Source organism: Pseudophryne corroboree, chromosome 6 (assembly GCF_028390025.1).
Source record: "Pseudophryne corroboree isolate aPseCor3 chromosome 6, aPseCor3.hap2, whole genome shotgun sequence".
In the NCBI taxonomy this organism is placed as follows: Eukaryota; Metazoa; Chordata; class Amphibia; order Anura; family Myobatrachidae; genus Pseudophryne; species Pseudophryne corroboree.
The window spans coordinates 810,876,740-810,904,363 of NC_086449.1; the positions used below are offsets into that span (position 1 = coordinate 810,876,740).

General features: G+C 47.2%; 1 protein-coding gene across 2 annotated transcripts in view; it reads left to right on the plus strand.

Moving 5' to 3' along the window:
- Nucleotides 1-27,624, plus strand: part of LARGE1 (LARGE xylosyl- and glucuronyltransferase 1) — a 464,898-nt gene that overhangs the window by 261,902 nt on the left and 175,372 nt on the right. For both annotated transcript variants that reach the window (XM_063929035.1, XM_063929036.1), the window contains exons 5-6: nt 7,282-7,405; nt 27,347-27,518. In XM_063929035.1, coding sequence (XP_063785105.1) covers nt 7,282-7,405; nt 27,347-27,518 — 296 coding nt within the window. The remainder of the gene's footprint in view (nt 1-7,281; nt 7,406-27,346; nt 27,519-27,624) is intronic.

The window sequence follows — 27,624 nt, forward strand, 5'->3', positions numbered from 1 at the left end:
ATGGATCTGTAATAAATATGTTACGGCTCAGATGACCTAATCACCACAATGCTCAGGCAACTGCTTTGTGTAAGAGCCGCTGGCGAGAACTGGGCAGAACACAAAGGGAAGGCTTTCTTAAGATGAATACTCCGCCGACACTTTAATAGGAGCCTTCGGCTCGCTGCGTAGGGAAGGAAGAAGGAATTTCAGGCACGATCCGCAGCCCATTGTGATCCAGCAGCATTTCAGAAGATTAGGGAGAAGCTTTCTGGAGTTCAAAGGTAAAACTGAGCCTGGCACGCTGAATACGACGGAGGATCTGGGAACTGTCACAATTGTAGGCAGCAAAAAATGTCACAAATCTCATAATTTAATATTTAACGGATAGGCACACTAGGCAGCTGCCCAGGGCCCCAAAATTCTAGGGGTCTTCGAGCTGGTGGCAGGTGGGGGGGTCACACAACCAGAGTGGCGATGCAGCATTCTCTATCTGCCTCCCAGCCTGCAGCCAGGCAGTGAATGCCTCTGAGCATCCTGATTGGTGGATGGCTGGAGCTGTCCACTGATCAGAGTACTGACAGCCGTTCTGTGTATGGAACATGTGGAGAGATGACGCAGGAACGCAGGAGGGGTAAGTTATGATTTTTTTAATTGGTTCCCATTAATTGGTGTGTAGGGACCTGCTGCAGTTCCCCCTGCTTGCATTCGGGGGATCAGGAATATTTGCAGCTCCACCGATAATACCCGCTCCATGGGGGTAATTCAGATCTGATCGTAGATGTGCAAAATTTAGCACATCTACGATCACTTACTCTGACACGCGGGGGGGGGGGGGGGGGGGGGGGCAACACAGGGCCAGTCCGTCCCACATGTCAGGCCCCACTCCCACAGGTGCAAAAGCATGGCACGGCGGTTTATACACCTGGCGAGTAGCTCCCTGCCAGTGCAGCTCCTGCGCGCTGGCAGGCCCCTACCCGCCGCGTCCCAGGTTGCAGCGGCTGCATGTGACTTCACTCTTCGCTCTAACGCCGTTGGCACACCCTCTCCCGCCCCACGACCGCCACTGCCTGTCAATCAGGCAGAGGCGATTCAGACTGCGATCGCTGCCGCTGCGGCAATATGGTCTGAATTAGGCCCCATGTTCTTTGGCTTTTAGATTTAGCAAATAACACAGTGGTTTGGGTATGAAATGCAGGTGGTCACGTGACTGACCGCGGCATCCTGCCTCCGGACAGAGGTAAGTGTTTTACCCCCTACCCCCTAGGGCTGACCTTCCGGGGATGATGGCTACGGCTAAACCCCGACCTCCCCTCCCTTTCTTCCCGTGCCCTAACCCTTACTCCAATACTCACCTTTGGGCTGTCAGTGTCCCAGCGCCAGTCTACTGAGGGGTGTCAGGATTCCAGCATCTGTCACATGACCTGAGTGCCAGCATGCCCAACGCATCCCAACACAGTATTACCTACTAGTGTGCGGCCCTCATATAGGAGCCTGCGATTTGCAGGCACGGGGTCAAGTCTGGTGAGTTAGCCCAGTAGATTTAAAGCGACAATAATTTAAAAGGCAAAACCAAGCTAAGCCCATGTCTTATGGGAACATTGGGGGTCATTCCGAGTTGATCGCTAGCTGCATTTGCTCGCTGTGCAGCGATCATGCAAAAAAAACGGCAGTTCTGTGCATGCGTATGCGGCGCAATGCGCACGTGCGACGTACGAGTACAATGACGATGTAGTTTTACACAGGGTCTAGCGATGCATTTCAGACGCTCTGGCTGCCGCAGAGTGATTGACATGAAGTGGGCGTTCCTGTGTGGCAACTGACTCGGAAAAACGCAGGCTGGGCGAACGCAGGGCGTGTTTGTGACGTCAAATCCGGAACAGAATGGTCTGAAGTGATCGCAAGCGCTGAGTAGGTTTTGAGCTACTCTGAAACTACACAAAATAAATTTGTAGCCGCTCTGCGATCCTTTCGTTCGCACTTCTGCTAAACTAAAATACACTCCCAGTGGGAGGCGGCCTAGCGTTTGCACGGCTGCTAAAAACTGCTAGCGAGCGAACAACTCGGAATGACCCCCACTACTCTCCTGTTACCATGCTGTTGAGATTTCTCTTGACAATTCGGTTCTTTGCATTGAAAGAAGATGATGTTGACTAGGAAGCCTATGGTAATACGCCAGCACTCCTAACCGCAGTCCATTAATGGAATCTCAGACTCATTACATGCGGAAACGCACATAGATGTAAGGATCACTTCAAGCGTGTCTTTCCTCTTTGATGCCTCCGAATGATGTCGTGCAAACCAAAGATCAAGGCGCTTACGTGACCCGTCTCCGTCCTCTTAGTACCCGTCCTGTTTGGCTGATCAGTGGTACGCTCAGTTCTTTAATACCAGGCTGAATGCAACATCGAACATCTTCATTTAGCACACCGTCTTGTAATGATAGCTGAACGTTCCCATTAGATTCTTAGCATGTGTCTGCTTCCCTTGGAATACACACACCGTGACTCCTGTTACAGCACCAGTAACACAATTATGTAAATAGCTGATTAAGTACATAATTGCATTAAGAAACTTGACAAAACTGATAACTACACACCGCAACAATGTCACGTATCCTCCTGGCGCCCATAACTTACGGCTCACAGGTCGTTCCTTTGTTAGCAGCCCGCTCCGCTAATTCCCCGGAGATGGAATTAGATTTTAATGGATATCATTTGAATATCAAATGAAAGGATTTGTTCTCTGGAGTATGCCAGGGGTGACACATACCCATTAGATGGAGAGAATAAGGGGGGGAAAGAAGGATTCTGAGAGCATTTATCCACTGTGTGGCTGCTCTTTGTAGTGTAACGAACGTCAGTTTCCGTGAGAGGAGAGGCTGAGACGAAATAGAAAGGATATTAGTGTCACTGGAAAAGCTGAACGTTTGGTAAACAGTGACAGCAACAGCACTTTTTTCTGAGTTTCGGAATCTTTTTTTTTTAAAGAAAGGAAAACACTGTTCCGGGACAGAACTGTGACACATTTATACCCCTTTCACACATACTCTAAATTCCCGGGATGTTGCACATGAACGCACATCAACCCGGGAATTTGGTATGTCTGAAAGGCACCGACCCTGGAGTGTGATCCGGGTGGCCAACCCTGCAATTGACCTGGGATTTTACCGAGTCTTTCTTCCCGGGTTAAGTCTGAAAGGTGCGAACCCGGGAATTTGCTCTCTGGCTGCATGAAAAAGGTTTTCATTGGTCAGAAAGGGCCACCTGATGCCTGCTGATGACCTCATCAGCAGCAGACGGAGGGGAACAGACGCCGCAGCAGCATGGGAGGAAGCAGAGAGCTTTGCAGTGAATTGTGGAGTGCAGAAGCTACACAGAGCTGTGCATGTATGTGTGCCAGTGCCAGAGTAACACAGAGCTGTGCAGAGAAGTCTGCAGAAGTGTGCCAGAGGGTGCCAGTGAAGAGACTGCCATTTTGTTCATAATGACTCACTGGGTGAGCATCTACATGAGAGCATCATTTGCTGTGTAAAACAGCAACTCCACCACAGCAAACAAACTCTCCATGCTACACAAATGCTTGTCAGCCATGAATCAAGCAATACAGCAATGCATTATGGGCACCACACCCAGTCCATTTATAGCCTGCCCTCCCCTTTGCATGACCTCATTATTGTGTGCCTGCAAACCGTCCCCTTAAAATGATGAGACTGCCCTCAAAACTGGAAAAACCAGCTTATGTCTGAAAGGGGCCAACCCGGGAATTTCCCGTGTCTGTGGTGTAGTGTGAAAGGGGGTCTGTAGAAAAACCCGGGTGTTTGCTGAAGAGAAAATCCCGGGACTGAAGCTGGGAAATTCCCGGGTCATATGTCTGAAAGGGGTATTAGTCATGGCGCTCCTAAGCAATGGCACTAACACACAGTATGAGGTTCCAACTAAAGACAGTATTGAGCACCACTGTCCTATACTGCATTATGGGTGGGCACAGGCTGGTTGTGTATTCTTGGATGGTAATGTCTTTTCTGACACACACACACACACACACACACACACACACACACACACACACAACCAGTGGTGCAAGTAGAAATATTTTCTTATGGGTACTGAGTGACGAACAATGGGCGTGGTCATGTGTTGTGATGCGGTATGGCCACATGCTGCTAGTGGGAGGGGCTACATGACACAGCCCCTTTTTCTGGGGGATTCTGGAGGCAAGGCTAAAAATATATATACTGTCGCACTCCCAGTAACCCTGACAAAGTGGGAGGAGCCGTCATGCTGCCAAGCACCATGGTCTTGTTGCTTTGTGGCACATTATAATTGTGGTAATGGCAAAGTGTGTAGCAGGTGGTACTGCGTACCCGCTGCCAAATTCTTAAGGGTACTCCATACCCGAGCGTACCCGCATACTCGCATCACTTATTCCAACTCCCTCTCCACTTTCCCTCCTGTCACCAACTCCAAAGTCCTGCTGCTACTCCCTCCTGATACCCCTCTTCCCTGGTCCCTCCTATCTCCTCTGCTCTCTTTTTCTGATGATTGCTGTCCCTTAGCCAACCTCAGCTGTCCTTCTCTACCATCAAGCTGCACTCATCATTCCCATTTCCAAGAAACCATATCTAGATCCTGCATCACTCACTACAGCACCATATGGACTCTCATTATTTTCCAATATTCTAAAGGAGCTACCCTACAACTGGTTCTCATACTTTCTCACCATTCACTCTCTCCTCTTCCCCCATACAATTGTGTATCTACCCTTTCCAATTCTTATAGACTGCCTTCACCAAGGTGTCTCATGATCTATAACATCTCTGTGACGATGACGCTCTAATCTATCATTCCTACCCTGACTTCTCTCTGTGTGTCTGACTGCCTCGCTGCCATCTCCACTTGGATGGCTGATTGCTCCCTCAAGCTTACTATATCTAAAACTGAGCTTATCATCTTTCCACTGCCCACTGTCCCTCTCCCTCCTCCAGTCTTGCTTGAGCTTGATGGTGTCACCCTCTCCCTGTGACGTGGTTGCGCTGCGTGCCAACCTAGCTGATTCGGCAACATGCTGCAATCTTCACTTTGTGAGGTCTTCTCTCCAGGTGTCTGCATTTAGTTTTGGCCAAAGGATGAGAACTCGGCTTCTTCTGCAATTTATGGACCTTCAGGAGGTGTGACCCTGGTGCTATTATAAAACTCAGTCTACCACTGTAACCCTCATTCTGAGCTCTGAACCGTGCCAGAGTATCAGCTCCCCATACTGTGGTCAGGCATTGTTATTTGTTTGCTGTGTACCACACCCGGCTTGACGTTGTTGTGAACCAGTGCTTGTGCTCCAGACCTTGCTCATTATCCCATTTCGATCCTGTGAATTTGACCCTGACATCAGCTTATATATCCGTTCTGAACCTGTTCCCATAAGCCTGAGCTCAGCTCTGTTTGGACACTTTTCTGCCTACTGATTCTCTTGTGTTCTCTGTTCACCTCTGTTGTGTTCAAGCTAGTCACGTCCAAGTGGCTGCTAGAGGGCTGTGATGGTAGTGAAGCCCATACCACCTAGTGATGGTTCCTGGTGAAGACCAGGCGCTCATTAGACTGCCTGCTCAGACCCAGCCAGCACAAATTCTAGCCTGATCATATAATCCTTTCCAGCAGTCCACCACTCCCATTTACCGTGCTCTCTGCGTAAGCTTCATCATTGACTTCGTCCTTAATTTCACATCCCACATCCAGTCCTTGCCCAATCCTGTTACATCTATCTTCACAGTATACTGTGATTCACCATTTTCTGCTCTTGTCATTTCTCCACTTTGATTATTGCAGTCTCCTCCCTGCAATCAGTCCTACATGCATCAGCACAACTAATCTTCCTCTCCTGCCTTCCTCATCTGCGGTGCCACTTTGCTCAGCCCTCCAACGCATCGCCGTACCCAGAACACAATTCAAGCTACATACCCCAACCTATAAAGGCCTCTTTTATGACTCCCCCTCTTGCGTCTCCAAATACTCCCCTACATGCCCTCTCCATTTTGTCAATGACCTTAATTTCCCCTCTCCATTCACCACCTCACATTCCCACCTTCAGGGCTTGGTCCGCAGTGTTCCCCACCTTTGGAATGTCCCATCTGACCAGACTTACCTCCAATCTTTCAAGCGCTCCTTTTCCTTCCACGCTCACTCTAGCAACAGACCAATATGCCTACTCTCATTCTTTCTCAGTATTCTTCAGGGGCTACCGCACAATGCCTTCCACCTACCCCTTCCACTCATTTTCCTCCAGAGGAGAAGAAGTATGGTTTCAGTTCAGAAAAAGAGGAGAAGCAGTATGGTTTCAGTTCAGGAAAAAGAGGAGAAGCAGTATGGTTTCAGTTCTGGAAAAAAGAGGAGAAGCAGTATGGTTTCAGTTCTGGGGAAAGAGGAGAAGCAGTATGGTTTCAGTTCTGGAAAAAGAGGAGAAGCAGTATGGTTTCAGTTCTGGAAAAAGAGGAGAAGCAGTATGGTTTCAGTTCAGGAAAAAAGAGAAGAAGCAGTATGGTTTCAGTTCAGGAAAAAGAGGAGAAGCAGTATGGTTTCAGTTCAGGAAAAAGAGGAGAAGCAGTATGGTTTCAGTTCAGGAAAAAGAGAAGAAGCAGTATGGTTTCAGTTCAGGAAAAAGAGAAGAAGCAGTATGGTTTCAGTTTAGGAAAAAGAGGAGAAGCAGTATGGTTTCAGTTCAGGAAAAAGAGGAGAAGCAGTATGGTTTCAGTTCAGGAAAAAGAGGAGAAGCAGTATGGTTTCAGTTCAGGAAAAAGAGGAGAAGCAGTATGGTTTCAGTTCAGGAAAAAGAGAAGAAGCAGTATGGTTTCAGTTTAGGAAAAAGAGAAGAAGCAGTATGGTTTCAGTTTAGGAAAAAGAGGAGAAGCAGTATGGTTTCAGTTCAGGAAAAAGAGGAGAAGCAGTATGGTTTCAGTTCAGGAAAAACAGAAGAAGCAGTATGGTTTCAGTTCAGGAAAAAGAGGAGAAGCAGTATGGTTTCAGTTCAGGAAAAAGAGAAGAAGCAGTATGGTTTCAGTTCAGTAAAGGCAGGAAGCAGGTTGAGTTGCAGATAACTAGTAAGTGGGTTAACGGGGACGAAATCTGGTGCTAGACTGAGTGTTGAAAGCCATTGATTTAGACCCACGTGGGACAACATCAGCTATTGTTATACATGGGAATATTTATGACTCATCTAGTATAGAAAGAAAGTGATGCTTTTGTGTCCACTGTTGTGTAATATTTTCCTTCCAGTCCGCTTTCATTTATTTGTATTTTCCTTCTGTTGCAGGAGGAATCCATTGCACTTCCATCTCATCGCTGATACTATCGCCAAGCAGATCCTGGCTACGCTCTTCCAAACATGGATGGTGCCTGCAGTGCGTGTGGACTTTTATGATGCTGATGAATTAAAGGTACGGAATAAAACTTTGCTAAGTGCTCAGCGCTGGGTATACTAAAGTTCGCTGGGTATACTAAAGTTACGACACTGACAGAGCGATCAAAGCCAAGCAGGAACTGAAGGTTGTTCTAATGCAAAAGGAGAGATGGGCTTGGGGAAAATGTTCCCTCCGAGTTGAGGAATCTGACACCATAATGAGTGTTCCACCCTGAAAAGCTACATTGAGAATCTGCAGTTCAGAACAACCCTGCATAGAGGCCAAAAATCCAAATCACACAGTTTGCCGGAATGATGGAGAGTGTAGAACATCCACACTTGTGAAAAACTTTACTACAGTATGTACAGTACAGTGTTTAAACAGTATAGATCCGGACGCTCAGTTTCATTTCAAGTTCCGTTATGCTTCAAATACAGACTCAGGGGGTTATTCAGTAAGGATTGCAGATTCTGTTGAAAAGAATGTAGAATTCTGGGATTCGCCCATCGCAGGGCAAGACCGCCCAGTATGCTAACTGGTGGCCACCAGCTGCAACCGCAATTTATATTGCGATTGCAGCAATTGTGGACAGTCTTCTTCAACTGCAGCTAGTCTGTGTATGCAGGCTGTCATCCGCCATTCTTCCCATCGGAGCGCCCCCCCGAATTCGCAGCCACCCTGCCCCCGTTTTGCTTGCTCCGCCTCCACAACAGTCCGTTGCCGCCCCCGCCCACCCCGGTCGCATTGCATTGGCTGGGCTGCGCAGGGCAGGACCTGCACGTGTGCAGTACCCGCTGCCCAGGGGGATATTGTGATGCAATCTGAATAACCCCCTAAATCAGATATACAAGTGTCACATCAGATTAATCATCAGTCTCCTGGTGCATCGTAGTTGCAATGCTGTATTTTCAGCAATAAAAGAATCCTGACACTAGTGGAGCTGCACGGGACGTGGCAGTCCCTCGCGCCAGCCATCTCACACTGCCTATTGAAGCCGGATGTATGAGAACACATCTGTAGAGTCGTCATCATTTTCTTTCTCGTCCGTTCGCTTTCAGAATGCGGCTGCACTCGAACCTTAGAGTGACTCAGGTCCTTTATATCGAAGACGTCAGTGAAATATAACAATGGTCTATAACACGGAGTCCATTATACAGAGTACATATGTCAGTAATGAAGGAGGAAAAAAAACCTGATTAGTGTTGACTGCCATCTTTGGATAGATTCAGTGCTTGGGTAGTAATTGCACGTGGCTGAAGGTGACCTGCGCGAATCTGTTGTCTCTGTTAGCGGTAACAGGTCTGCTCCAGCTGCACGTCAGCGGGAGTTACCTTGAGCAGAATGATGAATGGCCCCTGTGTTTCCTCTTTGTCTCTGTTCATTCTGTTCTTTTCCAGCATTTACAATACACAACGTTGAGGTCTATACAGGCCAGGAAGCTTCTGCTGACTGCATCAGTCTACGTCCATAAAATGCAGGGCAGCTCAATAACCCCGTGAGGGCAACATTCAGGATGTCTACATTAGTTATGACCGTAGTCATGTCACATGTTCTAAACCCACAAGTAGGACAGATTGGATGCAGTAGTTCTAGGGCTGGAGGTCAGAGTCATCTTCTCAGGCTGTAGGTACTAGTAATTCTCAGGATTGTGTAGGCTGTATAAATGTACGTAGCCTGGAGCAAAACCCTGATGCGCACACCAATTATATTCATGAGGATGCAGTCTGTCAATTCAGTAGAAACAAGCGATATTGCTGGGAGACAAAGGGGCTGATTTGCAGTCAGGCGTAAATTCATTTGTGCCATATAAAAATTGGGACTTGCTGCCCATTCACCCGGGAGTTCTAGTACAGTGATGCGTCCTATTTGTCGTTGCACATATCTTTTAGGAAACGTCTCTGGTTTGATGAGGATACATGTTATACGTTAAAATTAAAGTGTGTCAAGATTTGTGCAAATAAAATATAGCTGCAAACACATAGGTGCAGACGCAAACAGCGCAGACGCATTTTATGCAATTGCCGTTTTTTGTTTAACTGTAAAGATCAAGTTGAAAATGTGATGTCACTGGCTCCAAACACCCACCACCTGTGTAACACAGCCATCCTGCGCCTCTCATTCTGGCGTGGGACAAACACCATCACCTTCCTAGCACAATCACTCTCCACATTTCTTGCTGATCTTCTGTACTCTTCACCTACTGCATCTAGCATAATCACTGTTCCTATTCTGTAGGAATACCACTCTCCACAAGCTCTAGCCTAGCCACTCTCCATCTCTCTAGCCTAGCCACTCTCCATCTCTCTAGCCTAGCCACTCTCCATCTCTCTAGCCTAACCACTCTCCATCTCTCTAGCCTAACCACTCTCCATCTCTCTAGCCTAACCACTCCCATCTCCCTAGCCTAACCACTCTCCTCCTTTCTAACCTAACCACTCTCCTCCTCTCTAGCCTAACCACTCTCCTCTTCTCTAGCCTAACCATTCTCCTCTTCTCTAGCCTAACCACTCTGCTCCTCTCTAGCCTAACCACTCTCCTCCTCTCTAGCCTAACCACTCTCCATCTCATCTCTCTAGCCTAACCACTCTCCTCCTCTCTAGCCTAACCACTCTCCTCCTCTCTAGCCTAACCACTCTCCTCTTCTCTAGCCTAACCACTCTCCTCTTCTCTAGCCTAACCACTCTCCTCTCTAGCCTAACCACTCTCCTCCCTAGCCTAACCACTCTCCTCCTCTCTAGCCTAACCACTCTCCTCTTCTCTAGCCTAACCACTCTCCTCCTCTCTAGCCTAACCACTCTCCATCTCATCTCTCTAGCCTAACAACTCTCCATCTCATCTCTCTAGCCTAACCACTCTCCTCCTCTGTAGCCTAACCACTCTCCATCTCTATAGCCTAACCACTCCCATCTCCCTAGCCCAGGCATGTCCAAACTGCGGCTCTCCAGCTGTTGAGAAACTATACATCCCAGCATGCCCTGACACAGCTTTAGCATTCTCTGACAGCAAATCTGTGTCAGGGCATGCTGGGATATGTAGTTTCACAACAGCTGGAGGGCCGCAGTTTGGACATGCCTGCCCTAGCCTAACCACTCTACACCTCTCTAGCCTAACCACTCTACACCTCTCTAGCCTAACCACTCTCCTCTCTAGCCTAATCACTCACATCTCCCTAGCCTAACCACTCTCTACCTCTCTAGCCTAACCACTCTCCTCTCTACCCTAACCACTCCCCATCTCTCTAGCCTAACCACTCTCCTCCTCTCTAGCCTAACCACTCTCCATCTCATCTCTCTAGCCTAACCACTCCTCCTCTCTAGCCTTACCACTTTCCTCCTCTCTAACCTAACCACTCTCCTCCTCTCTAGCCTAACCACTCTCCATCTCTCTAGCCTAACCACTCTTCATCACTCTAGCTTAACCACTCTCCTCCTCTCTGGCCGGGTGTGGTATTGAAAGTCGACAGTAACTAGGTCGACAATGTCTAGGTCGACCACTATTGGTCGACAGTAACTAGGTCGACAGGGTGTCTAGATTGACAGGGTCTTTATGTCGACATGTTCTAGGTCGACAGGTCAAAAGGTCGACGTGAGTTTTTAATGTTATTTTGGTGTCGTTTTCTTCGTAGAGTGACCGGGAACCCCAATTAGTGCACCGCGTCCCCTCGCATGGCTCGCTTCGCTCGCCATGCTTCGGGCATGGTGCCTTCGCTCCGCTACCGCTTCGCTCGGCACATATTACCGTTCCGATCGTAGTCCACGTGGATCGTTAAGTATGAAAAGGTTAAAAAAAAGAAAAAAATTGTGAAATACTCATGTCGACCTTTTGACCTGTCGACCTAGAACATGTCGACCTAAAGACCCTGTCGACCTAGACACCCTGTCGACCTAGTTACTGTCGACCAATAGTGGTCGACCTAGACATTGTCGACCTAGTTACTGTCGACTTTCAGTCCGGATCCCTCTCTAGCCTAACCACTCTCCATCTCCCTAGCCTATCCACTCTCTACCTCTCTAGCCTAACCACCCTCCATCTCTCTAGCCCAGGGATGGGTATCCTTCGGCCCTCCAGCTGTTGTTGAACTACATATACCAGCATGCTTTGCTACAGTTTTGCTATTTGGCCATGCTAAAGCTGTTGCGGGGCATGCTGGGATGTGAAGTTCAACAACAGCTGGAGGGCCGAAGGTTCCCCATCCCTGCTCTAGCCTAACCACTCTCCTCCTCTCTAGTCTAACCACTCTCCTCCTCTCTAGCCTAACCACTCTCCTCCTCTCTAGCCTAACCACTGTCCTCCTCTCTAGCCTAACCACTCTCCTCCTCTCTAGCCTAACCACTCTCCATCTCATCTCTCTAACCTAACCACTCTCCATTTCTCTAGCCTAACCACTCTCCTCCTCTCTAGCCTAACCACTCTCCTCCTCTCTAGCCTAACCACTCCCGTCTCCCTAGCCTAACCACTCTCCACCTCTCTAGCCTAACCACTCTCTATCTCTCTAGAGCAGAGATTTTCAACCTTTTACAACTTGCGGCACACTGAACAAGATTTAAATATTGCCAAGGCACACTCAAATATAATGGTGCTGCATGGTGCACTTGCGTGTCCTAGGATGTCATGTCGCAGCTTCTCCATAGGTAACGCCTGAGCCCCATCTGAGAAAGCCAGAAGAGCCCAACACTGCCCGGGCCTAAAATTAGAACTGGCTCTACAACCACTAAACCCACCAGTATTGAATTGGTCCAGGGCCTCAGTAGCGGCAAAACACTGACGGCCTGGCTGTGCTTCTATGGTGGCACACCTGGAGACTGCCCAGGGTACACTAGTGTGCCACGGCACAGTGGTTGAAAAACACTGCTCTAGAGCAACCACTCTCGTCCTCTGTAGCATAACCACTCTTCTCCTCTCAAGCACATTCGCTCTCCTTTTCTGTAGCCTCATTACTTTCCGCCTCTCTAGCACATCATTCTCCGCCTCTCTAGCCTAACCACTCTCCTCCTCCCTAGCCTAAACACTCTCCATCTCATCTCTCTAGCCTAACCACTCTCCTCCTCTCTAGCCTAGCCTAACCACTCTCGCTCTCTAGCCTAACCACTCTCCATCTCTCTAGCCTAACCACTCTCCATCTCTCTAGCCTAACCACTCTCCTCCTCTCTAGCCTAACCACTCCCATCTCCCTAGCCTAACCACTCTCCACCTCTCTAGCCTAACCACTCTCTATCTCTAGAGCAACCACATTCGTCCTCTGTAGCATAACCACTCTTCTCCTCTCAAGCACATTCGCTCTCCTTTTCTCTAGCCTAATTACTTTCCGCCTCTCTAGCACATCATTCTCCGCCTCTCTAGCCTAACTACTCTCCTCCTCTCTAGCCTAACCACTCTCCATCTCTCTAGCTTAACCACTCTCCATCTCTCTAGCCTAACCACTCTTCATCACTCTAGCCTAACCACTCTTCATCACTCTAGCCTAACCACTCTCCTCCTCTCTAGCCTAACCACTCTCCATCTCCCTAGCCTATCCACTCTCTACCTCTCTAACCTAACCACTCCCCATCTCTCTAGCCCAGGGATGGGTATCCTTCGGCCCTCCAGCTGTTGTTGAACTGCACATGCCAGCATGCCTTGCTACAGTTTTGCTATTTGGCCATGCTAAAGCTGTTGCAGGGCATGCTGGGATGTGAAGTTCAACAACAGCTGGAGGGCCAAAGGTTCCCCATCCCTGCTCTAGCCTAACCACTCTCCTCCTCTCCAGCCTAACCACTATCCATCTCATCTCTCTAGCCTAACCACTCTCCTCCTCTCTAGCCTAACCACTGTCCTCCTCTCTAGTCTAACCACTCTCCTCCTCTCTAGCCTAACCACTCTCCATCTCATCTCTCTAGCCTAACCACTGTCCTCCTCTCTAGTCTAACCACTCTCCTCCTCTCTAGCCTAACCACTCTCCATCTCATCTCTCTAGCCTAACCACTACTTCCTCTCTAGCTTAACCACTCTCCTCCTCTCTAGCCTAACCACTCGCCTCTTCTCTAGTCTAACCACTCTCCTCCTCTCTAGCCTAACCACTCTCCTCCTCTCTAGCCTAAACACTCTCCATCTCAGCTCTCTAGCCTAACCACTCTCCTCCTCTCTAGCCTAACCACTCTCCTCCTCTCTAGCCTTACCACTCTCCACCTCTCTAGCGTAACCACTGTCCATCTCTCTAGCCTAACCACTCTCCATCTCTCTAGCCTAACCACTCTACATCTCTCTAGCCTAACCACTCTCCTCCTCTCTAGCCTGACCACTCCCATCTCCCTAGCCTAACCACTCTCCACCTCTCTAGCCTAACCACTCTCTATCTCTCTAGAGCAACCACTGTCGTCCTCTGTAGCATAACCACTCTTCTCCTCTCAAGCACAATCGCTCTCCTTTTCTCTAGCCTCATTACTTTCCGCCTCTCTAGCACATCATTCTCCACCTCTCTAGCCTAACTACTCTCCGCCTCTCTTGCACAACCACTCACCACCTCTGCAGCACAGCCACCCTTCATAATTCTATTACAACCATCTTCCAAGATAATCTACCACCATTCCAATAACTTTACCCACGGCACGATTCCATAATAAGCGTGTGCAATATCCTAGTACTGTAAAGTGTTTCATTGTCCTAGCACCTGTTCCACACTTATATAACGGTCACCCCAGCTAGCATTTTGCCATGCCAATATTCCGACCACATGGAGCTTTTTTCTAGGCACACTCAGACAAGCTAATCAGCTCTATTTGAAAAATGGGAGCAGATTATTTTATGTTCCAGGATAGAGCAGACTCCTCCGCTGTATTGCAGATGGCGTTTCCTTGCCAGCTCCAAGCACATAAACGAGATAGCGGCCAAAAGCTGTTGTGAAGACTCCCGATCCCGCAGCCCAAAATTCACATGTAGTGCTGATTGCCTTCTGCAGCGGGGTGACAACGAGCCGGGAACACTTGCCTCCTAATTATAGGAATTCATGTCTGTCCTGGTGTTGGGCCTGAGCTCCTACAAGTGCACTGAGAGCAGGCGGCACGTTGCCATCCTCCGGGTGCACGCCATTGACATGAGAAGCCAGAGCAGGTGCAGTTTTAGTAGCCTTTATATCTGAAGTGTCTGGGAATATTTATAGACCTCCAGGTCTATCTTCTGCACACAACGGAACATTCCATGCCTAATATCAAGAAGATGTTTGCGTCTGTTATACGTTCTCTGTGGGGCGAGGGGGCTCCGCTCTGAACCTTTATCAACTCCCGAGGACCTAATTCTGAGTCGGGGGCAAGTCCAAATGCAAACGGGTCTCGCCCGTATATATCTCCAACCCGCATGTGCCGTAGAAATTAATTGCACTTTGTGACTGCACCGCGAATAAGTATGCGGACAGAGATGGAAAACGCGCATGGGTTGACATTCCTCATAACACGCCCATAAAACGGGCCATTTTTTTTTGCGGGCACTACTAGCCACACCCATCTCTTTCCCCACAGCATTTCTGATACCGCCTGTCTCCATGGCAACACTCTGCGTCACACGTGCACCGTAGGACCTGTTAGGAATATTAGAGCAGTTACAAAAAATCGCTCCACTTGGTGTACGTCAGCGGCGCGTAAGCTAGGTGTGAGGCGCAGAATCAGACCCTATGTGTGGTTATAATTAACAGGAGTATTATTTAGTGCGTACTTTGTGGTCCATTCGCTCAGCAGCCAATAAATCACATTCTTTATTGTGTTAGCTGTGTGTATTCTCTTAATATAATTACAGCATTACGATGCGATGATGATGATGAATGGGGGCCGCTCACGCATGAATATCCGTTCCCTTTGTCCTCCGCCGTCGTGTCAGCCGTTGCTGATTATCTCTGGCTAAACCACTGCAGCGGGAGCTACAAGAAGCCAGCGCCGTTTCTGTAGTATAGGTCATGTGTGTTTGCTGTCTAGTCTGACAAGAGTCTCACCGCGGCTTTAATTCAGACTTCTGCAGTCAGTGGACGCAAGGTGACATGTTCCTTGGAGACACGCTGGATGTGTACAATAGGTTCGTCCCATCGCCGTCAGCCGAGTTATACGGGGAAAGGAATATTTGAATAGGCATCATCCATGCTTAGGCACAGGTAGCTTCAGTAGTATCTCAATCAGTTTGATTATGCCATCTGTGCTCAAATAGGGATATTCCTAATGCCTGGACTGTTGCGGTGCCTTGAGGACCATGTTTGGGAATCACCGGTATAGACGCATAGCTTTATTAATTAACTTCCCAACGTGGACAGGCAGAGAGTGACTGACAGCTTTGCGGACTTGCTTTCCAGAAATGCTCCGTGTGGATTGGTGTATTCGTACATAGGGGCGGGGCATCATCAGGGCATTGTCTTAAAGAGGCACGAGGGGCATTTGCTGACTAATAGGGTGTGGGGGAGGGTAATTCTTTCCTTTGTTAGAATAGCTACAGAGAAAAACACTCAATAATCAGCCTAACTCAGACCTAATCGCTCCTCTGCGAATTTGCAGAGATCTGCGATCAGATAGTCACCGCCCAGACAAGGCGACAACCCGCCCTGTGCAAAAATCTCCGTGAACGCCGGTCAGCAGCATATCCGTTCGCACCTCACTCTCCTCTGAATGATTTTTCCAGTCTGTGCGCAGGCCAGGACCTACTCCTACAGTGTGATAGAATCAGGCTGATCGGGGCGGAGCTGACGTCACACACCCGCCCTGATAACACTTGGGCACGCCTGCGATCAGTTCTGAATTAGGCCCAATGTCATTAACCTCCGTGGTCCATAGCTGTACATTCATATTTAAACATTTCTTGCAATATGCGACATGAAAGCCCTATAACCAGTGTTGGTGCAGACCGGTACTCCAGGGGCTGAGGTGCAATCATACAATATTTCATGACCAGGGAGTAGGTGTATAGTCGGGTGGTCTTCAGTATACTGCCGGCCAGGATCCCGGCGACCAGCATACCGACGCCAGGATCCCGACCGCCGGCATACCGACACATATTCTCCCTCTTGGGGGTCCACGAGCCCCCTGAAGGGAGAATAAATAGCGTAGCGAGCGCAGCGAGTCCGCAAGGGGCTCATTAGCGCTTGCCCAGCTGTCGGTATGCCGGCGGTCGAGATCCCAGCGCCGGTATGCTGGCCCCCAGGATACCGGCCACTCATACTACACCCGTATAGTCTGTCCCAGGCTTCAAAGCCAACCTGTCCCCTACAGACAACCGCCGTGTATCAAACAGACAGCGCAGAAATAAGCATACAGTTACAGCTGTATATTTTCTTGTATATTCATCTTTTTACATCATGTCTGCACGAAGTTAGACCCCCTCCTCTGCAGATATATATGTAGGAAGTTAGACCCCCTCCTTTGCAGATAGATATGTAGGAAGTTAGACCCTCTCCTTTACAGATATATATGTAGAAAGTTAGACCCCCTTCTTTACAGATATATATGTAGGAAGTTAGACCCCCTCCTTTGCAGATATATATGTAGGAAGTTAGACCCTCTCCTTTACAGATATATATGTAGAAAGTTAGACCCCCTCCTTTACAGATATATATGTAGGACATTAGACCCCCTCCTTTACAGATATATATGTAGAAAGTTAGACCCCCTCCTTTGCAGATATATATGTAGGAAGTTAGACCCTCTCCTTTACAGATATATATGTAGGAAGTTACACCCCCTCCTTTGCAGATATATATGTAGGACATTAGACCCCTCCTTTGCAGATATATATGTAGGAAGTTAGACCCCCTCCTTTGCAGATATATATGTAGGAAGTTAGACCCTCTCCTTTACAGATATATATGTAGGAAGTTACACCCCCTCCTTTGCAGATATATATGCAGGACATTAGACCCCCTCCTTTGCAGATATATATGTAGGAAGTTTGACCCCCTCCTTTTACAGATATATTTAGGAAGTTAGAACTCCTCCTTTGCAGATATATATGTAGGAAGTTACACCCCCTCCTTTCAGATATATATGTAGGAAGTTAGACCCCTCCTTTACAGATATATATGTAGGAAGTTAGACCCCCTCCTTTGCAGATATATATGTAGGAAGCTACACCCCCTCCTTTGCAGATTTATATGTAGGACGATAGACCCCTCCTTTGCAGATATATATGTAGGAAGTTAGACCCCCTCCTTTGTAGATGTATATGTAGGACGTTAGACCCCTCCTTTGCAGATATAAATGTAGTGTAAATATCCCATGTACTGGCGGGTTGGGTATGGGTGACCGGTGCTTGGGATCCCGCCGGTCACTATACCGACGCCGGGATCCCGGGGATTATAATGCCGGTGGAGGGGAGGGGCAGCGAGCTCAGTGACGAGTTGTGCTCTCCACAGATTCTATTCCCACTCTATGGGTGTCGTGGACACCCACGAGTGGTAATAGTCCCTGCTAGTCGGCATACCGGCTGTGGGGTTTGTGAGGCGGTGGGATGTAGTCGTTGGTATTGTGACCGGCGGTCTCCTGACAACCGAACACATAACTACATTCCGTACTGGCAGGGGCATGCTCACTGTGTCTGTCAGCTTTCAGATCATTGGTTCCGAATGATCACATGACTCCGTACCCAGAACAGACCTGTTGCATCATGGGATAGCTTTGATTAACCACAGAAAAATGGAATGACCTGTCCGTTTAGTGTGGGATTGTATAACGGATGACAGTCTAAACTTTGTTATGGGGCATGCGTCACGACACCTATGCTTTATAAATATAATAATTGTTAGTGGTGTGTTTATTTGTAAAATTATAGAGCTGAAAGAGGGCAATACATTGGCCCTCATTCCGAGTTGTTCGCTCGGTATTTTTCATCGCATCGCAGTGAAAATCCGCTTAGTACGCATGCGCAATGTTCGCACTGCGACTGCGCCAAGTAACTTTACTATGTAGAAAGTAATTTTACTCACGGCTTTTTCATCGCTCCGGCGATCGTAATGTGATTGACAGGAAATGGGTGTTACTGGGCGGAAACACGGCGTTTCAGGGGCGTGTGGCTGAAAACGCTACCGTTTCCGGAAAAAACGCAGGAGTGGCCGGGGAAACGGTGGGAGTGCCTGGGCGAACGCTGGGTGTGTTTGTGACGTCAACCAGGAACGACAAGCACTGAAATGATCGCACAGGCAGAGTAAGTCTGAAGCTACTCTGAAACTGCTAAGTAGTTAGTAATCGCAATATTGCGAATACATCGGTCGCAATTTTAAGAAGCTAAGATTCACTCCCAGTAGGCGGCGGCTTAGCGTGTGTAACTCTGCTAAATTCGCCTTGCGACCGATCAACTCGGAATGAGGGCCATAGTTTTTCACATTATTTTTCCATACTTGCCGACTTTCGGGACCAAGTGCACAGAAGGAGGCGTCACTATTTGTGTCATCATGACCCCACCCCGCGACCTAATCCTGAAAGGGGTGGGTGGAGCCATAAGGAGGCATCACCACACCTTCTTCCCGCTCATTTTACAAGGGAAGTGGGAGGGATCTGGATATGTTCTCCCAGGAGATGGGGAGAGCTCCACAAACTATACGTCTCCTGGACATTCCAGGGCAAGTAGGTAGGTATGGATTTATTAATGTGAGTTAGTAGCTGTACTTGCTCTTGAAGAATAGTATTCTCAATAAATAAAAGTTCCATAAAGTGTATTCTTTAGCGTGGCCGTGAAATACAATTACACTTGTGTCACTAAAACCTCTGCAGATCCAGAGGTCATTTCCCTCTTATAACCGCCAGGGTGCTGCTCAGTCTGTCTCCTCTGCCTCATTTACACGCTGAGGTCTCCGGCACCTGTAGAGAGGTAGTTCCAGTGGTAAGGATCTCTGGAAGTAATAGCTAGCATAATATAATGTACAGCAGATTTGACTGGAGAGATCCTTCATCACCACCTGTACAGTAGATACCAAAGGTCCTCAGCAGCTGATGGGGTTAAGAGAGTTTGCAGAGAGCAGCTGGGGTTACGCTGAACTACACGGATGCTTCTCGGACGATTATCATGTTTGTATCCGGGGATTATCTCCACGGCTGGAGGCTAAAGACCAGGGATCACCACACGTGGATCCTGTGTTAATAACACAGAAGCAGGATGATACCTGTGTGCTGGAAGGAGCTTGTGCAATGCATCCGCCATGAAGGTGACTGTCTGTCAGCCGTCTCCTCTCCCCGCCTGCTTCTGTCCTGCACACGGCTTACCTAAATACTCTCAGCACCTCAGCTTATTAGTCTCATTTGCATAAGCAAATTAGGCTACATTGTTCTTGTGCAAAATTGAATTTATCCTAATTAGGCCGGGGACATGTGGTGCCCCAAATTATTAACAGTGGGTTGGACACTCAGTAGCGCGTTTAATCAGGACAGTTTTCCGTACCAGACACATTAACCTTTTGCAGTAATACCTACAAAAAATGTTGGCTGAAATGGTGATGGAATAAAATGGTATAAACTCTGATAGGGAGCAGCCTGGGGCAGGGGGGATGGGGAAGGGGGCAGCCTCCTAATCCTATAGCATTCCGCCATGATATACGTAGTCAGACTGTGGCGTCACAAAGAGGGAGGAGCCTGGCTGTATGTCATGTGACACCCAAAGGAAACATGACTCTGGTTCCAAGAATACCCAATACTAACCAGCACTTGATTCCAAAATAAATGAGTCTGCGCAGATAGATTATATTAATTAACCAGATTTAATAATGAAGAAATATTGCATAAATGTGGTTCCACTTGGTCTAACTTGCACCTGACATGAAACATCTGTCTACATATAAAAACCTCCTAGGTTGCAGTGTGGAAGGCATTGCAGAGCCATGTGCAATATTTTTGAGCAGCTGCTTACTGTAATTCCAAATGTAATAGGCATAGCAAAATGGAAATTATCATAAAACAAATACAATTTTTATGGGTACAAGTTGACCGTAAATTAGAATCAATTTCGACAGCATTTTTTTAAGACCTGTATAGCAGATACATAACCATATAAATGTAATAATATAATGAATGGCACAGCATGCAGTACAGCAGGCATGTCCAAACTGCGGCCCTCCAGCTGTTGAGAAACTACACATCCCAGCATGCCCTGACACAGCTTTAGCATTCTCTGACAGCAAAACTGTGTCAGGGCATGCTGGGATATGTAGTTTCACAACAGCTGGAGGGCCGCAGTTTGGACATGCATGCAGTACAGTATATCTCCATGCTGCCTTAGAATAGACTACAAACTGGAAGGTCTCTGTATCACCACCTGGTGTCCAAAAATGATATTGCATCCCTGAAGCTCCTTTGTTGGGCATTTGCACCCTCATTGCACGGCTGTGTGATCTTATTGGACAGAACTGAAAACTTACATAAGAGAATTGATTTATAGTACATACAAATATAAATTGTGGCATAACCACATATTAGTTATCAACTGTTTTTGTTTCATATCTTCCCTTTACTCTACCACTGGCATTTTGTGCAAATTGAGAAGGAGGAACTAAATTTAATAGTATTCTAGTACTTTAAAAAGAAATTCGCTTCGGTGAAGGAAATGAAAAGCTAAAAAAATACAAAATTATTTATAAGCACAGAAAAAAAAATCTTTATTTCATCTTTAAGGATTTTATTGTGAATTTAATCTGGGATTACAGGTCACATATAGTTACCAGATATATGTATACAGTACTTGCATTAAGGTTTTTATATTTTATAAGTGCTGCCCTCTTGTGGACATTGAGATGCGCTGCATGGGCTTGTCATTTTAGAGCACGTCTCATGTTGCTTTGCTGGAAACATCGCTTGACAAATTGAATATGTAAAATACAAAGACGGCATAGTTAAATATGCAATTAAACATAACAGTAGCAATTGAAGAACATCTTTATTGCTTTGTAACTACAGGTTATAAAATAGAAACACCCTGCTGGAGACCCGGCTGTAACGGCATCTCACTCTCGCAGTGAAAGGGTATAGCGCTGTTGGCTTCTAGGCCTTGCAGAATGCAGGGGAACGATAGTTACAAGTGCGGCAACACGCTCAGTCTTCTGGCTCAATGCTTCTCTGCTTCCTTTAGCAATTAGACCACTTGGAACGTGAATTGTTATTTGTGTGGATTTCTATGTAATATTTTCCAGCTGGGGTTGTTTTTGGAAGATTCTATGGGCCCCGGAGTCTTAGATGCCAACTGCTGCCTCGTACAGCGCTCGCATTAAAACGTTACTAACCCAATGAATAGATATCCCAAGCCGCAATTCTCCCCCCCCCCCCCCCTTCCTTCCACCACAAGTTGTCTATTGACACAGAATGATACCAGGTATCAGAAACCTGGTGCCAGTTCTCCAGCTCCTGCCCGTAGGGGCCTATTGGCACAGCGCACAAACAAATGGAGTTAGGGCGGATAGCCAAGAGTTTTTATTTCTACATTTTAATTATTTCCATTTTTTTGGCTTAATACTTAATTGTTGCAGCGCACAGCTACATTTTGGCTAATGCTATTTATAAAGGATTTTTGTATTGCGACGCTACGTGCCCGCTGTATGCCCGGCGTGGCACTGTACAGAGCTGCGAAACATGCAGGCGCTTTATAAATAGAATGATAAAAAATTCTTGCAAGCATACAAATACAAGTGTGCAAAAATAGAAGAATGAGGATGTGTTTCTGAGTGAGGAGGAGGATGGGGCATCCGGGAGCAGGCTGGAACGCTGGCAGCACACAGGTGAGGGGGGCTGGAGTGAGTGGCGGCGGCGGCAGAGGCAGCGGGATGTGGTAAGGCTATAGGCTTGTATAGGGTAACGCTAGAAAAAGCTGACGTTACCCTCCGCATCGATAAGCGGGCGGCCGGGGGTTAGTACATTTGAAAATCGGTAAAAACGCAGAAGGACGGGGAGTTTTTTTTTGTTTGTACAAGATCCAGAATAGATCTAGACACAGGATAGGAACCACGCCCATCAGGACTTCGTTCCTAGTTATCGATGTTGCCGATGACATCAGTGTGTGGTCCGGACGGTCAGCCAATAACATTTCCCCAAAAGAGGGTCTCAACCGGAAAGAGAGTAAGTGAGAGTCGCGTTCAGTAAAAATAAGATTGGAGAGAGAAAAATACAATTTAAATCTAAAGAAACCTATAAAAGAAATACAATGAAGCGGACAAAATAGCCATTCGTTACTCTTTAATAAATATTAATGATGTCGCCCCCCCCCCCCCCCCCCCCTATTTTAATGTCACGTCCAGCCCACAACGTTTTCTTGTTTTGGAAAATTGACAGTAGAATATATTGACAAGCGAGCACATTACACCGTAATAACTATATAAACTCCCAGAGGAAATAGCCACCTACTCTATCTATACTGTAACTATATCACACACACAAAATACAATATTATTCCAGCTTCATGCAAAATATCATTATTATGCTATTTTCTTTCCTTCCGCTGAGACCCACACTCGTATTTTCTGCTTTGGCCACTGTCGAGAGGATAATATGATAATGTTTCGCTTGATGTGACTGTAATATATATTTATGGTACTGCTACTTGTGTGGAAACTATCCCTTGATCTTGATTATTTCCTCTCCGCTGGGCTCTAAGTGGTCTCCTCTTACTGAGGTGTCTACAGCCTGATGTACCGTATCCTTCTGGGGTTTGGGGCTCCATTATTAGGTGGAAACAGGGAATCATTTACAAAGCTAAACACAAAAAAAAAGGTGTAGCGCAACAAAAACATTTTTCCTTGTGATGTCATGTTTGTGTTCCCACTGATGGGGGAGGTGTATCAAACCGTACAAGATACGGAAAAATGCTGATGCACACTCTATGGACTAAGAACACTGATAGTCAAAATAATTTTGATAAACTCTTACAATTAACATTGAGTATAAGTGAGGTTCTTACCGCAAATTTGGCCAAACATGTTGGCCCATCCACCACGTCCAGGCGACTTCATTACATGGGTCCCTAACATCTCTAATACTAACACATTATATAAATGTATCCAAGTCTTACCTTATTTATGTGGGGTCAGAAATGTAGGAACCTGTGCTAATTAAAACACTTAATGGTAGATGGGAGGGGTTTGGTATGAAATACCGCTCGTCGGGATGCCGGCGGTCACATGACTGATGCCGGCGTCCCGTCATTGAAGATCTCAACGTTGTAAGGGGTAAGTATTTTTACCTCCTCACCCCTTAACCCTCAAGGGGTGGTGGCTAGGGCTAATTCCCCTCTCCCCCACTCCCCAGTGCCTAACCCTGACCCTCTCCCAAGGGGGCCGTAACCCTAACAGTTACCCTGATACTTACCTTCGGGATGTCGGCAGTCGGTGTTCCCAAGTGGTTTCGGGATTCCGGCATCGTTCATCACATGACCACCGGCATCCGTGAAGGGGTGCCAATACATTCACAAATATGGAGGAAAAGAGGGTATTGAACTGCACACCCTATTTTTGAACATAATGAAAGGTAATACCATTCTGAGGCTTCTAGTACTATACAAGATAAAGAAACCTAAACAGAAATCGGGGAGTAGCAATCAGCTTCTTAGTATCATTCAACTAGCACCTTCTATAAAATGGCAGCTAAGGCTTGTTTGTTACTATCGGCAACTTCCCCACTTTGTCAGTTTGGAACGTTTTGATATCTCCCCATAAAGCCAATTTCGCACCATAACTCAGAGGAGGTAACTGTAAGATTTAAATCCACGTTAAATGCTCTCTCTGGGACTTAACGCGCTGGGAACACCCATAGATTTCGGCACTCAATGTAGAATCTATGCGTTAACAACGTACGTTACCTGTGGGTTTACAGCACTGTGAAAATTCAGAAAAATGTAATAGCTTTGGGCATCAAAACCTGCAGTGTAAACACAGCGGACGATTGAATCAGCCCCACTCTTAAGGTGTGTACACACGGTGAGATCTTTTCTTCCGATTCTGACTATATAGTCAGAATCGGAAGAAAAGATAGTGCAGATCGCAAGGTGACAGTCACCTTGCGATCCCGATTCGATGCCGATGCGCGGCCCCGCGCGGTCGGCATCGGCAGAAAAAATAGACTGTGCAGGCAAGTCAATCTTGACTATCTCTATAGAAGAGATAGTCAAGATTGACACTTAGCCAAAATCGCACAGTACCAGGATCGCAAGCACACTCATTATGTGCTTGCGATACTGGCTAAGTGCCGACCCGGCCCCCCGTCGCACAGTGAGAATCGGTTAAGTCCGAATCTCACCGTGTGTACACACCCTTACACAGTAAAAAAGATGCACATCAGGTTGGAGGTCGCACCTCCCTGCAGACTCCTGGTCCTAGTGCCCGGCATGTATGCACAGAGAGGAGACAGCGCAGAGTGCAGCTGCTGTCCTAGTAAAGCCACTGTAGCAGCATTAAGCTCCCGGCAGAGGGGTCCCTGATACTGCAAAAGTTGCAAAAAGTATGGTGAGCCTTTGGCGAATTGCAGTGGTAAGGCTTTTTGTGCCCCCTGCATTACATTAGTTACATCTGCTTTATTGTCTTCTTTGTAAATATACCCTTTGTGCAGAAAGATGGCGTGTACTGGATTGTCATGTTCTAGCCGCAGTAACACATCAGCATGCATGCCGTAATCACACAGCTGCATTTCCTGACATCGCAGGAATGTGAGAGATATATAGGTGTCAGAGATGCAATGCTATGTGGCACCGCAGAGCGTTTACACCACACATAAGACACCTGATTTATCCCCTGCTGTACAGATGGTGTTATCAGCGTTCTGCAGTGTGATTTCTTTCATTTACTGTAGGAGCATACGCTAAAACTCTACACTAATACATCAAAGTGTTACCCAGCAATTCAGATTACACCGAGAAATCAGGAGAGTTTTATGATCCCGGGGATTCCTGTGCGAGCGCGCTCTCACTCGTGACACTGCAAATCGTAAAGGGCTCCTAAAACCAGCTGAGGATTGCTCGTTATGGTGTGAATGTATATAGACGCAAACGTCCAAATTCAGGTGGAAGAGATGTGTGGACTTGCAGCCACTCCTGGTGCTCAGTCATGCAGAATCTAGATACAGTATGTGTGTGGGTGTGTGTGTATGTATATATTTAATGGCATATACCTGTATTCTACCATATTAAATATAAAATACTTTAGCTCACACACAAGGCCATTAACCAAACTGCGCCAACGTACATGTCTTTTATCTCAAAATATCCTCCAACCCGACCTCTCCACTCTGCACAAGATCTGCGTTTCTCATCCACACTTATTACTCGCTCCTACTCAGAATTACAGGACTTTCTCCAGTCTGCGGCCACTTCTGTGGAATGCCCTTCCGCATACAAGAAGACTCACCTCTAGTCTCCAAACCTTCAAACGTTCCCTTGAAAACTCGCCTCCCCAGACAAGCCTATCAAATTTCAGACCAATCCACATAACCTTCATAAGATTTCCTATCCACTTACGGGCCTAATTCAGCATGAGTTGTAGATGTGCCAAAAAACGCACATTTACAACTCTTTACTGTGACGTACGGCGGGAGGCCCAGCACAGGGCATGTCCGCCCGCATGCCGAGTCCTGCTCCACCCCCACCTCCGCAAACATGCAAACGCATTGCACAACGGCGATGCTTTTGCATGTTTAGGTTTGCCCTATGCCTACATAGCCCAGCTGAGAAGGCAGACGGCTACACGCCATAATTTGGCTCGCAGCGGCTGCGTGTGACATCATGCAGCCACCACGGTCCGCCCCGCAATCGGTCCGTACACGTCTGCATTACTGAGTGACCAAGGCCCTCATTCCGAGTTGTTCGCTCGCTAGCTGACTTTAGCAGCATTGCACACGCTAGGCCGCCGCCCTCTGGGGGTGTATCTTAGCTTAGCAGAATTGCGAACGAAAGATTAGCAGAATTGCGAATAGAAAATTCTTAGCAGTTTCTGAGTAGCTCGAGACTTACTCCTACACTGCGATCAGCTCAGCCCGTTTCGTTCCTGGTTTGATGTCACAAACACGCCCTGCGTTCGGCCAGCCACTCCCCCATTTCTCCAGACACTCCTGCGTTTTATCCTGGCACGCCTGCGTTTTTCCGCACACTCCCAGAAAACGGTCAGTTTCCGCCCAGAAACACCCACTTCCTGTCAGTCACACTACGATCACTTCAACGATGAAAATTATTCGTTCAGCCGTGAGTAAATCTACTAAGTTTTGTGCTAAAATACGTACCATGCGCATGCATTTTTGCCTTAATCGCTCCATTGCGAAAATCGCCAACGAGGGGACAACTCGGAATGACCCCCCATATCATACAGCCCACCAAGATCCTCTGCAATGTGATGGACAACTATGCAATAGGTAGCGCCTATCCTTGTGTATTAATCCCTGTTTCCCTATAGAGTGTAAGCTTGTGAGCAGGGCCCTCCTACCTCTATGTCTGTCTGCTATTACCCACTTTAGTTTTATCGCTGTTGTTTCCAATTGTAAAGCGCAACGGAATTTGCTGTGCTATACAAGAAACTATTACGAAATAAAAAATAAATAAATAAATAATACAAAGACAATCTGACAGATAAACTGGAGATTTTATTTATTACCAGTTACTTATATAGCGCACACATATTCCGCAGCGCTTTACAGAGAATTTCTGGCCATTCACATCAATCCCTGCCCCAGAGGAGCTTACTCTCTATTCCATATCACATTCTCACTAGTACCTATTAGTATTCTTTAAGCAGTGTGGGAGGAATTGATGGAAGCCCACGCAAGCACTGGGAGAACATACAAACTCCACACAGTTAGGGGCGTGGCGGGAATGGAACCCAAGACCTCAGTGCTGTGAGACAGTAACACTAACCATTACACCGTCCATGCTGCCCCTGTGGTTGCACCTATTGTGCAGCAAGCCTGCCTTAAAGGTCAGACTTCGGAAGGTCCAGGTTGAATGTTTTTGTTTTGGGGTGGAAGGGAGGGTCAGTGAAGGGGGCTGCGTAATATCTGACCACCTGTGTCTGTCTTGTCTCTACAGTCGGAGGTTTCATGGATTCCAAATAAACATTACTCAGGAATATACGGGCTTATGAAGCTAGTACTCACCAAGACTCTCCCCGCCAGCCTAGAGCGGGTCATCGTCCTGGACACCGATATCACCTTTGCCACCGATATAGCCGAGCTGTGGGCGGTTTTTCACAAGTTCAAAGGTGAGAGGCCTGTTTGTTGGTTGTCTATATTGATGGTATAAAACTGTGCCTAAGTTTTATATTTAGTATTTCTATTACTATATAGCTTTATTATTACACTAAATAC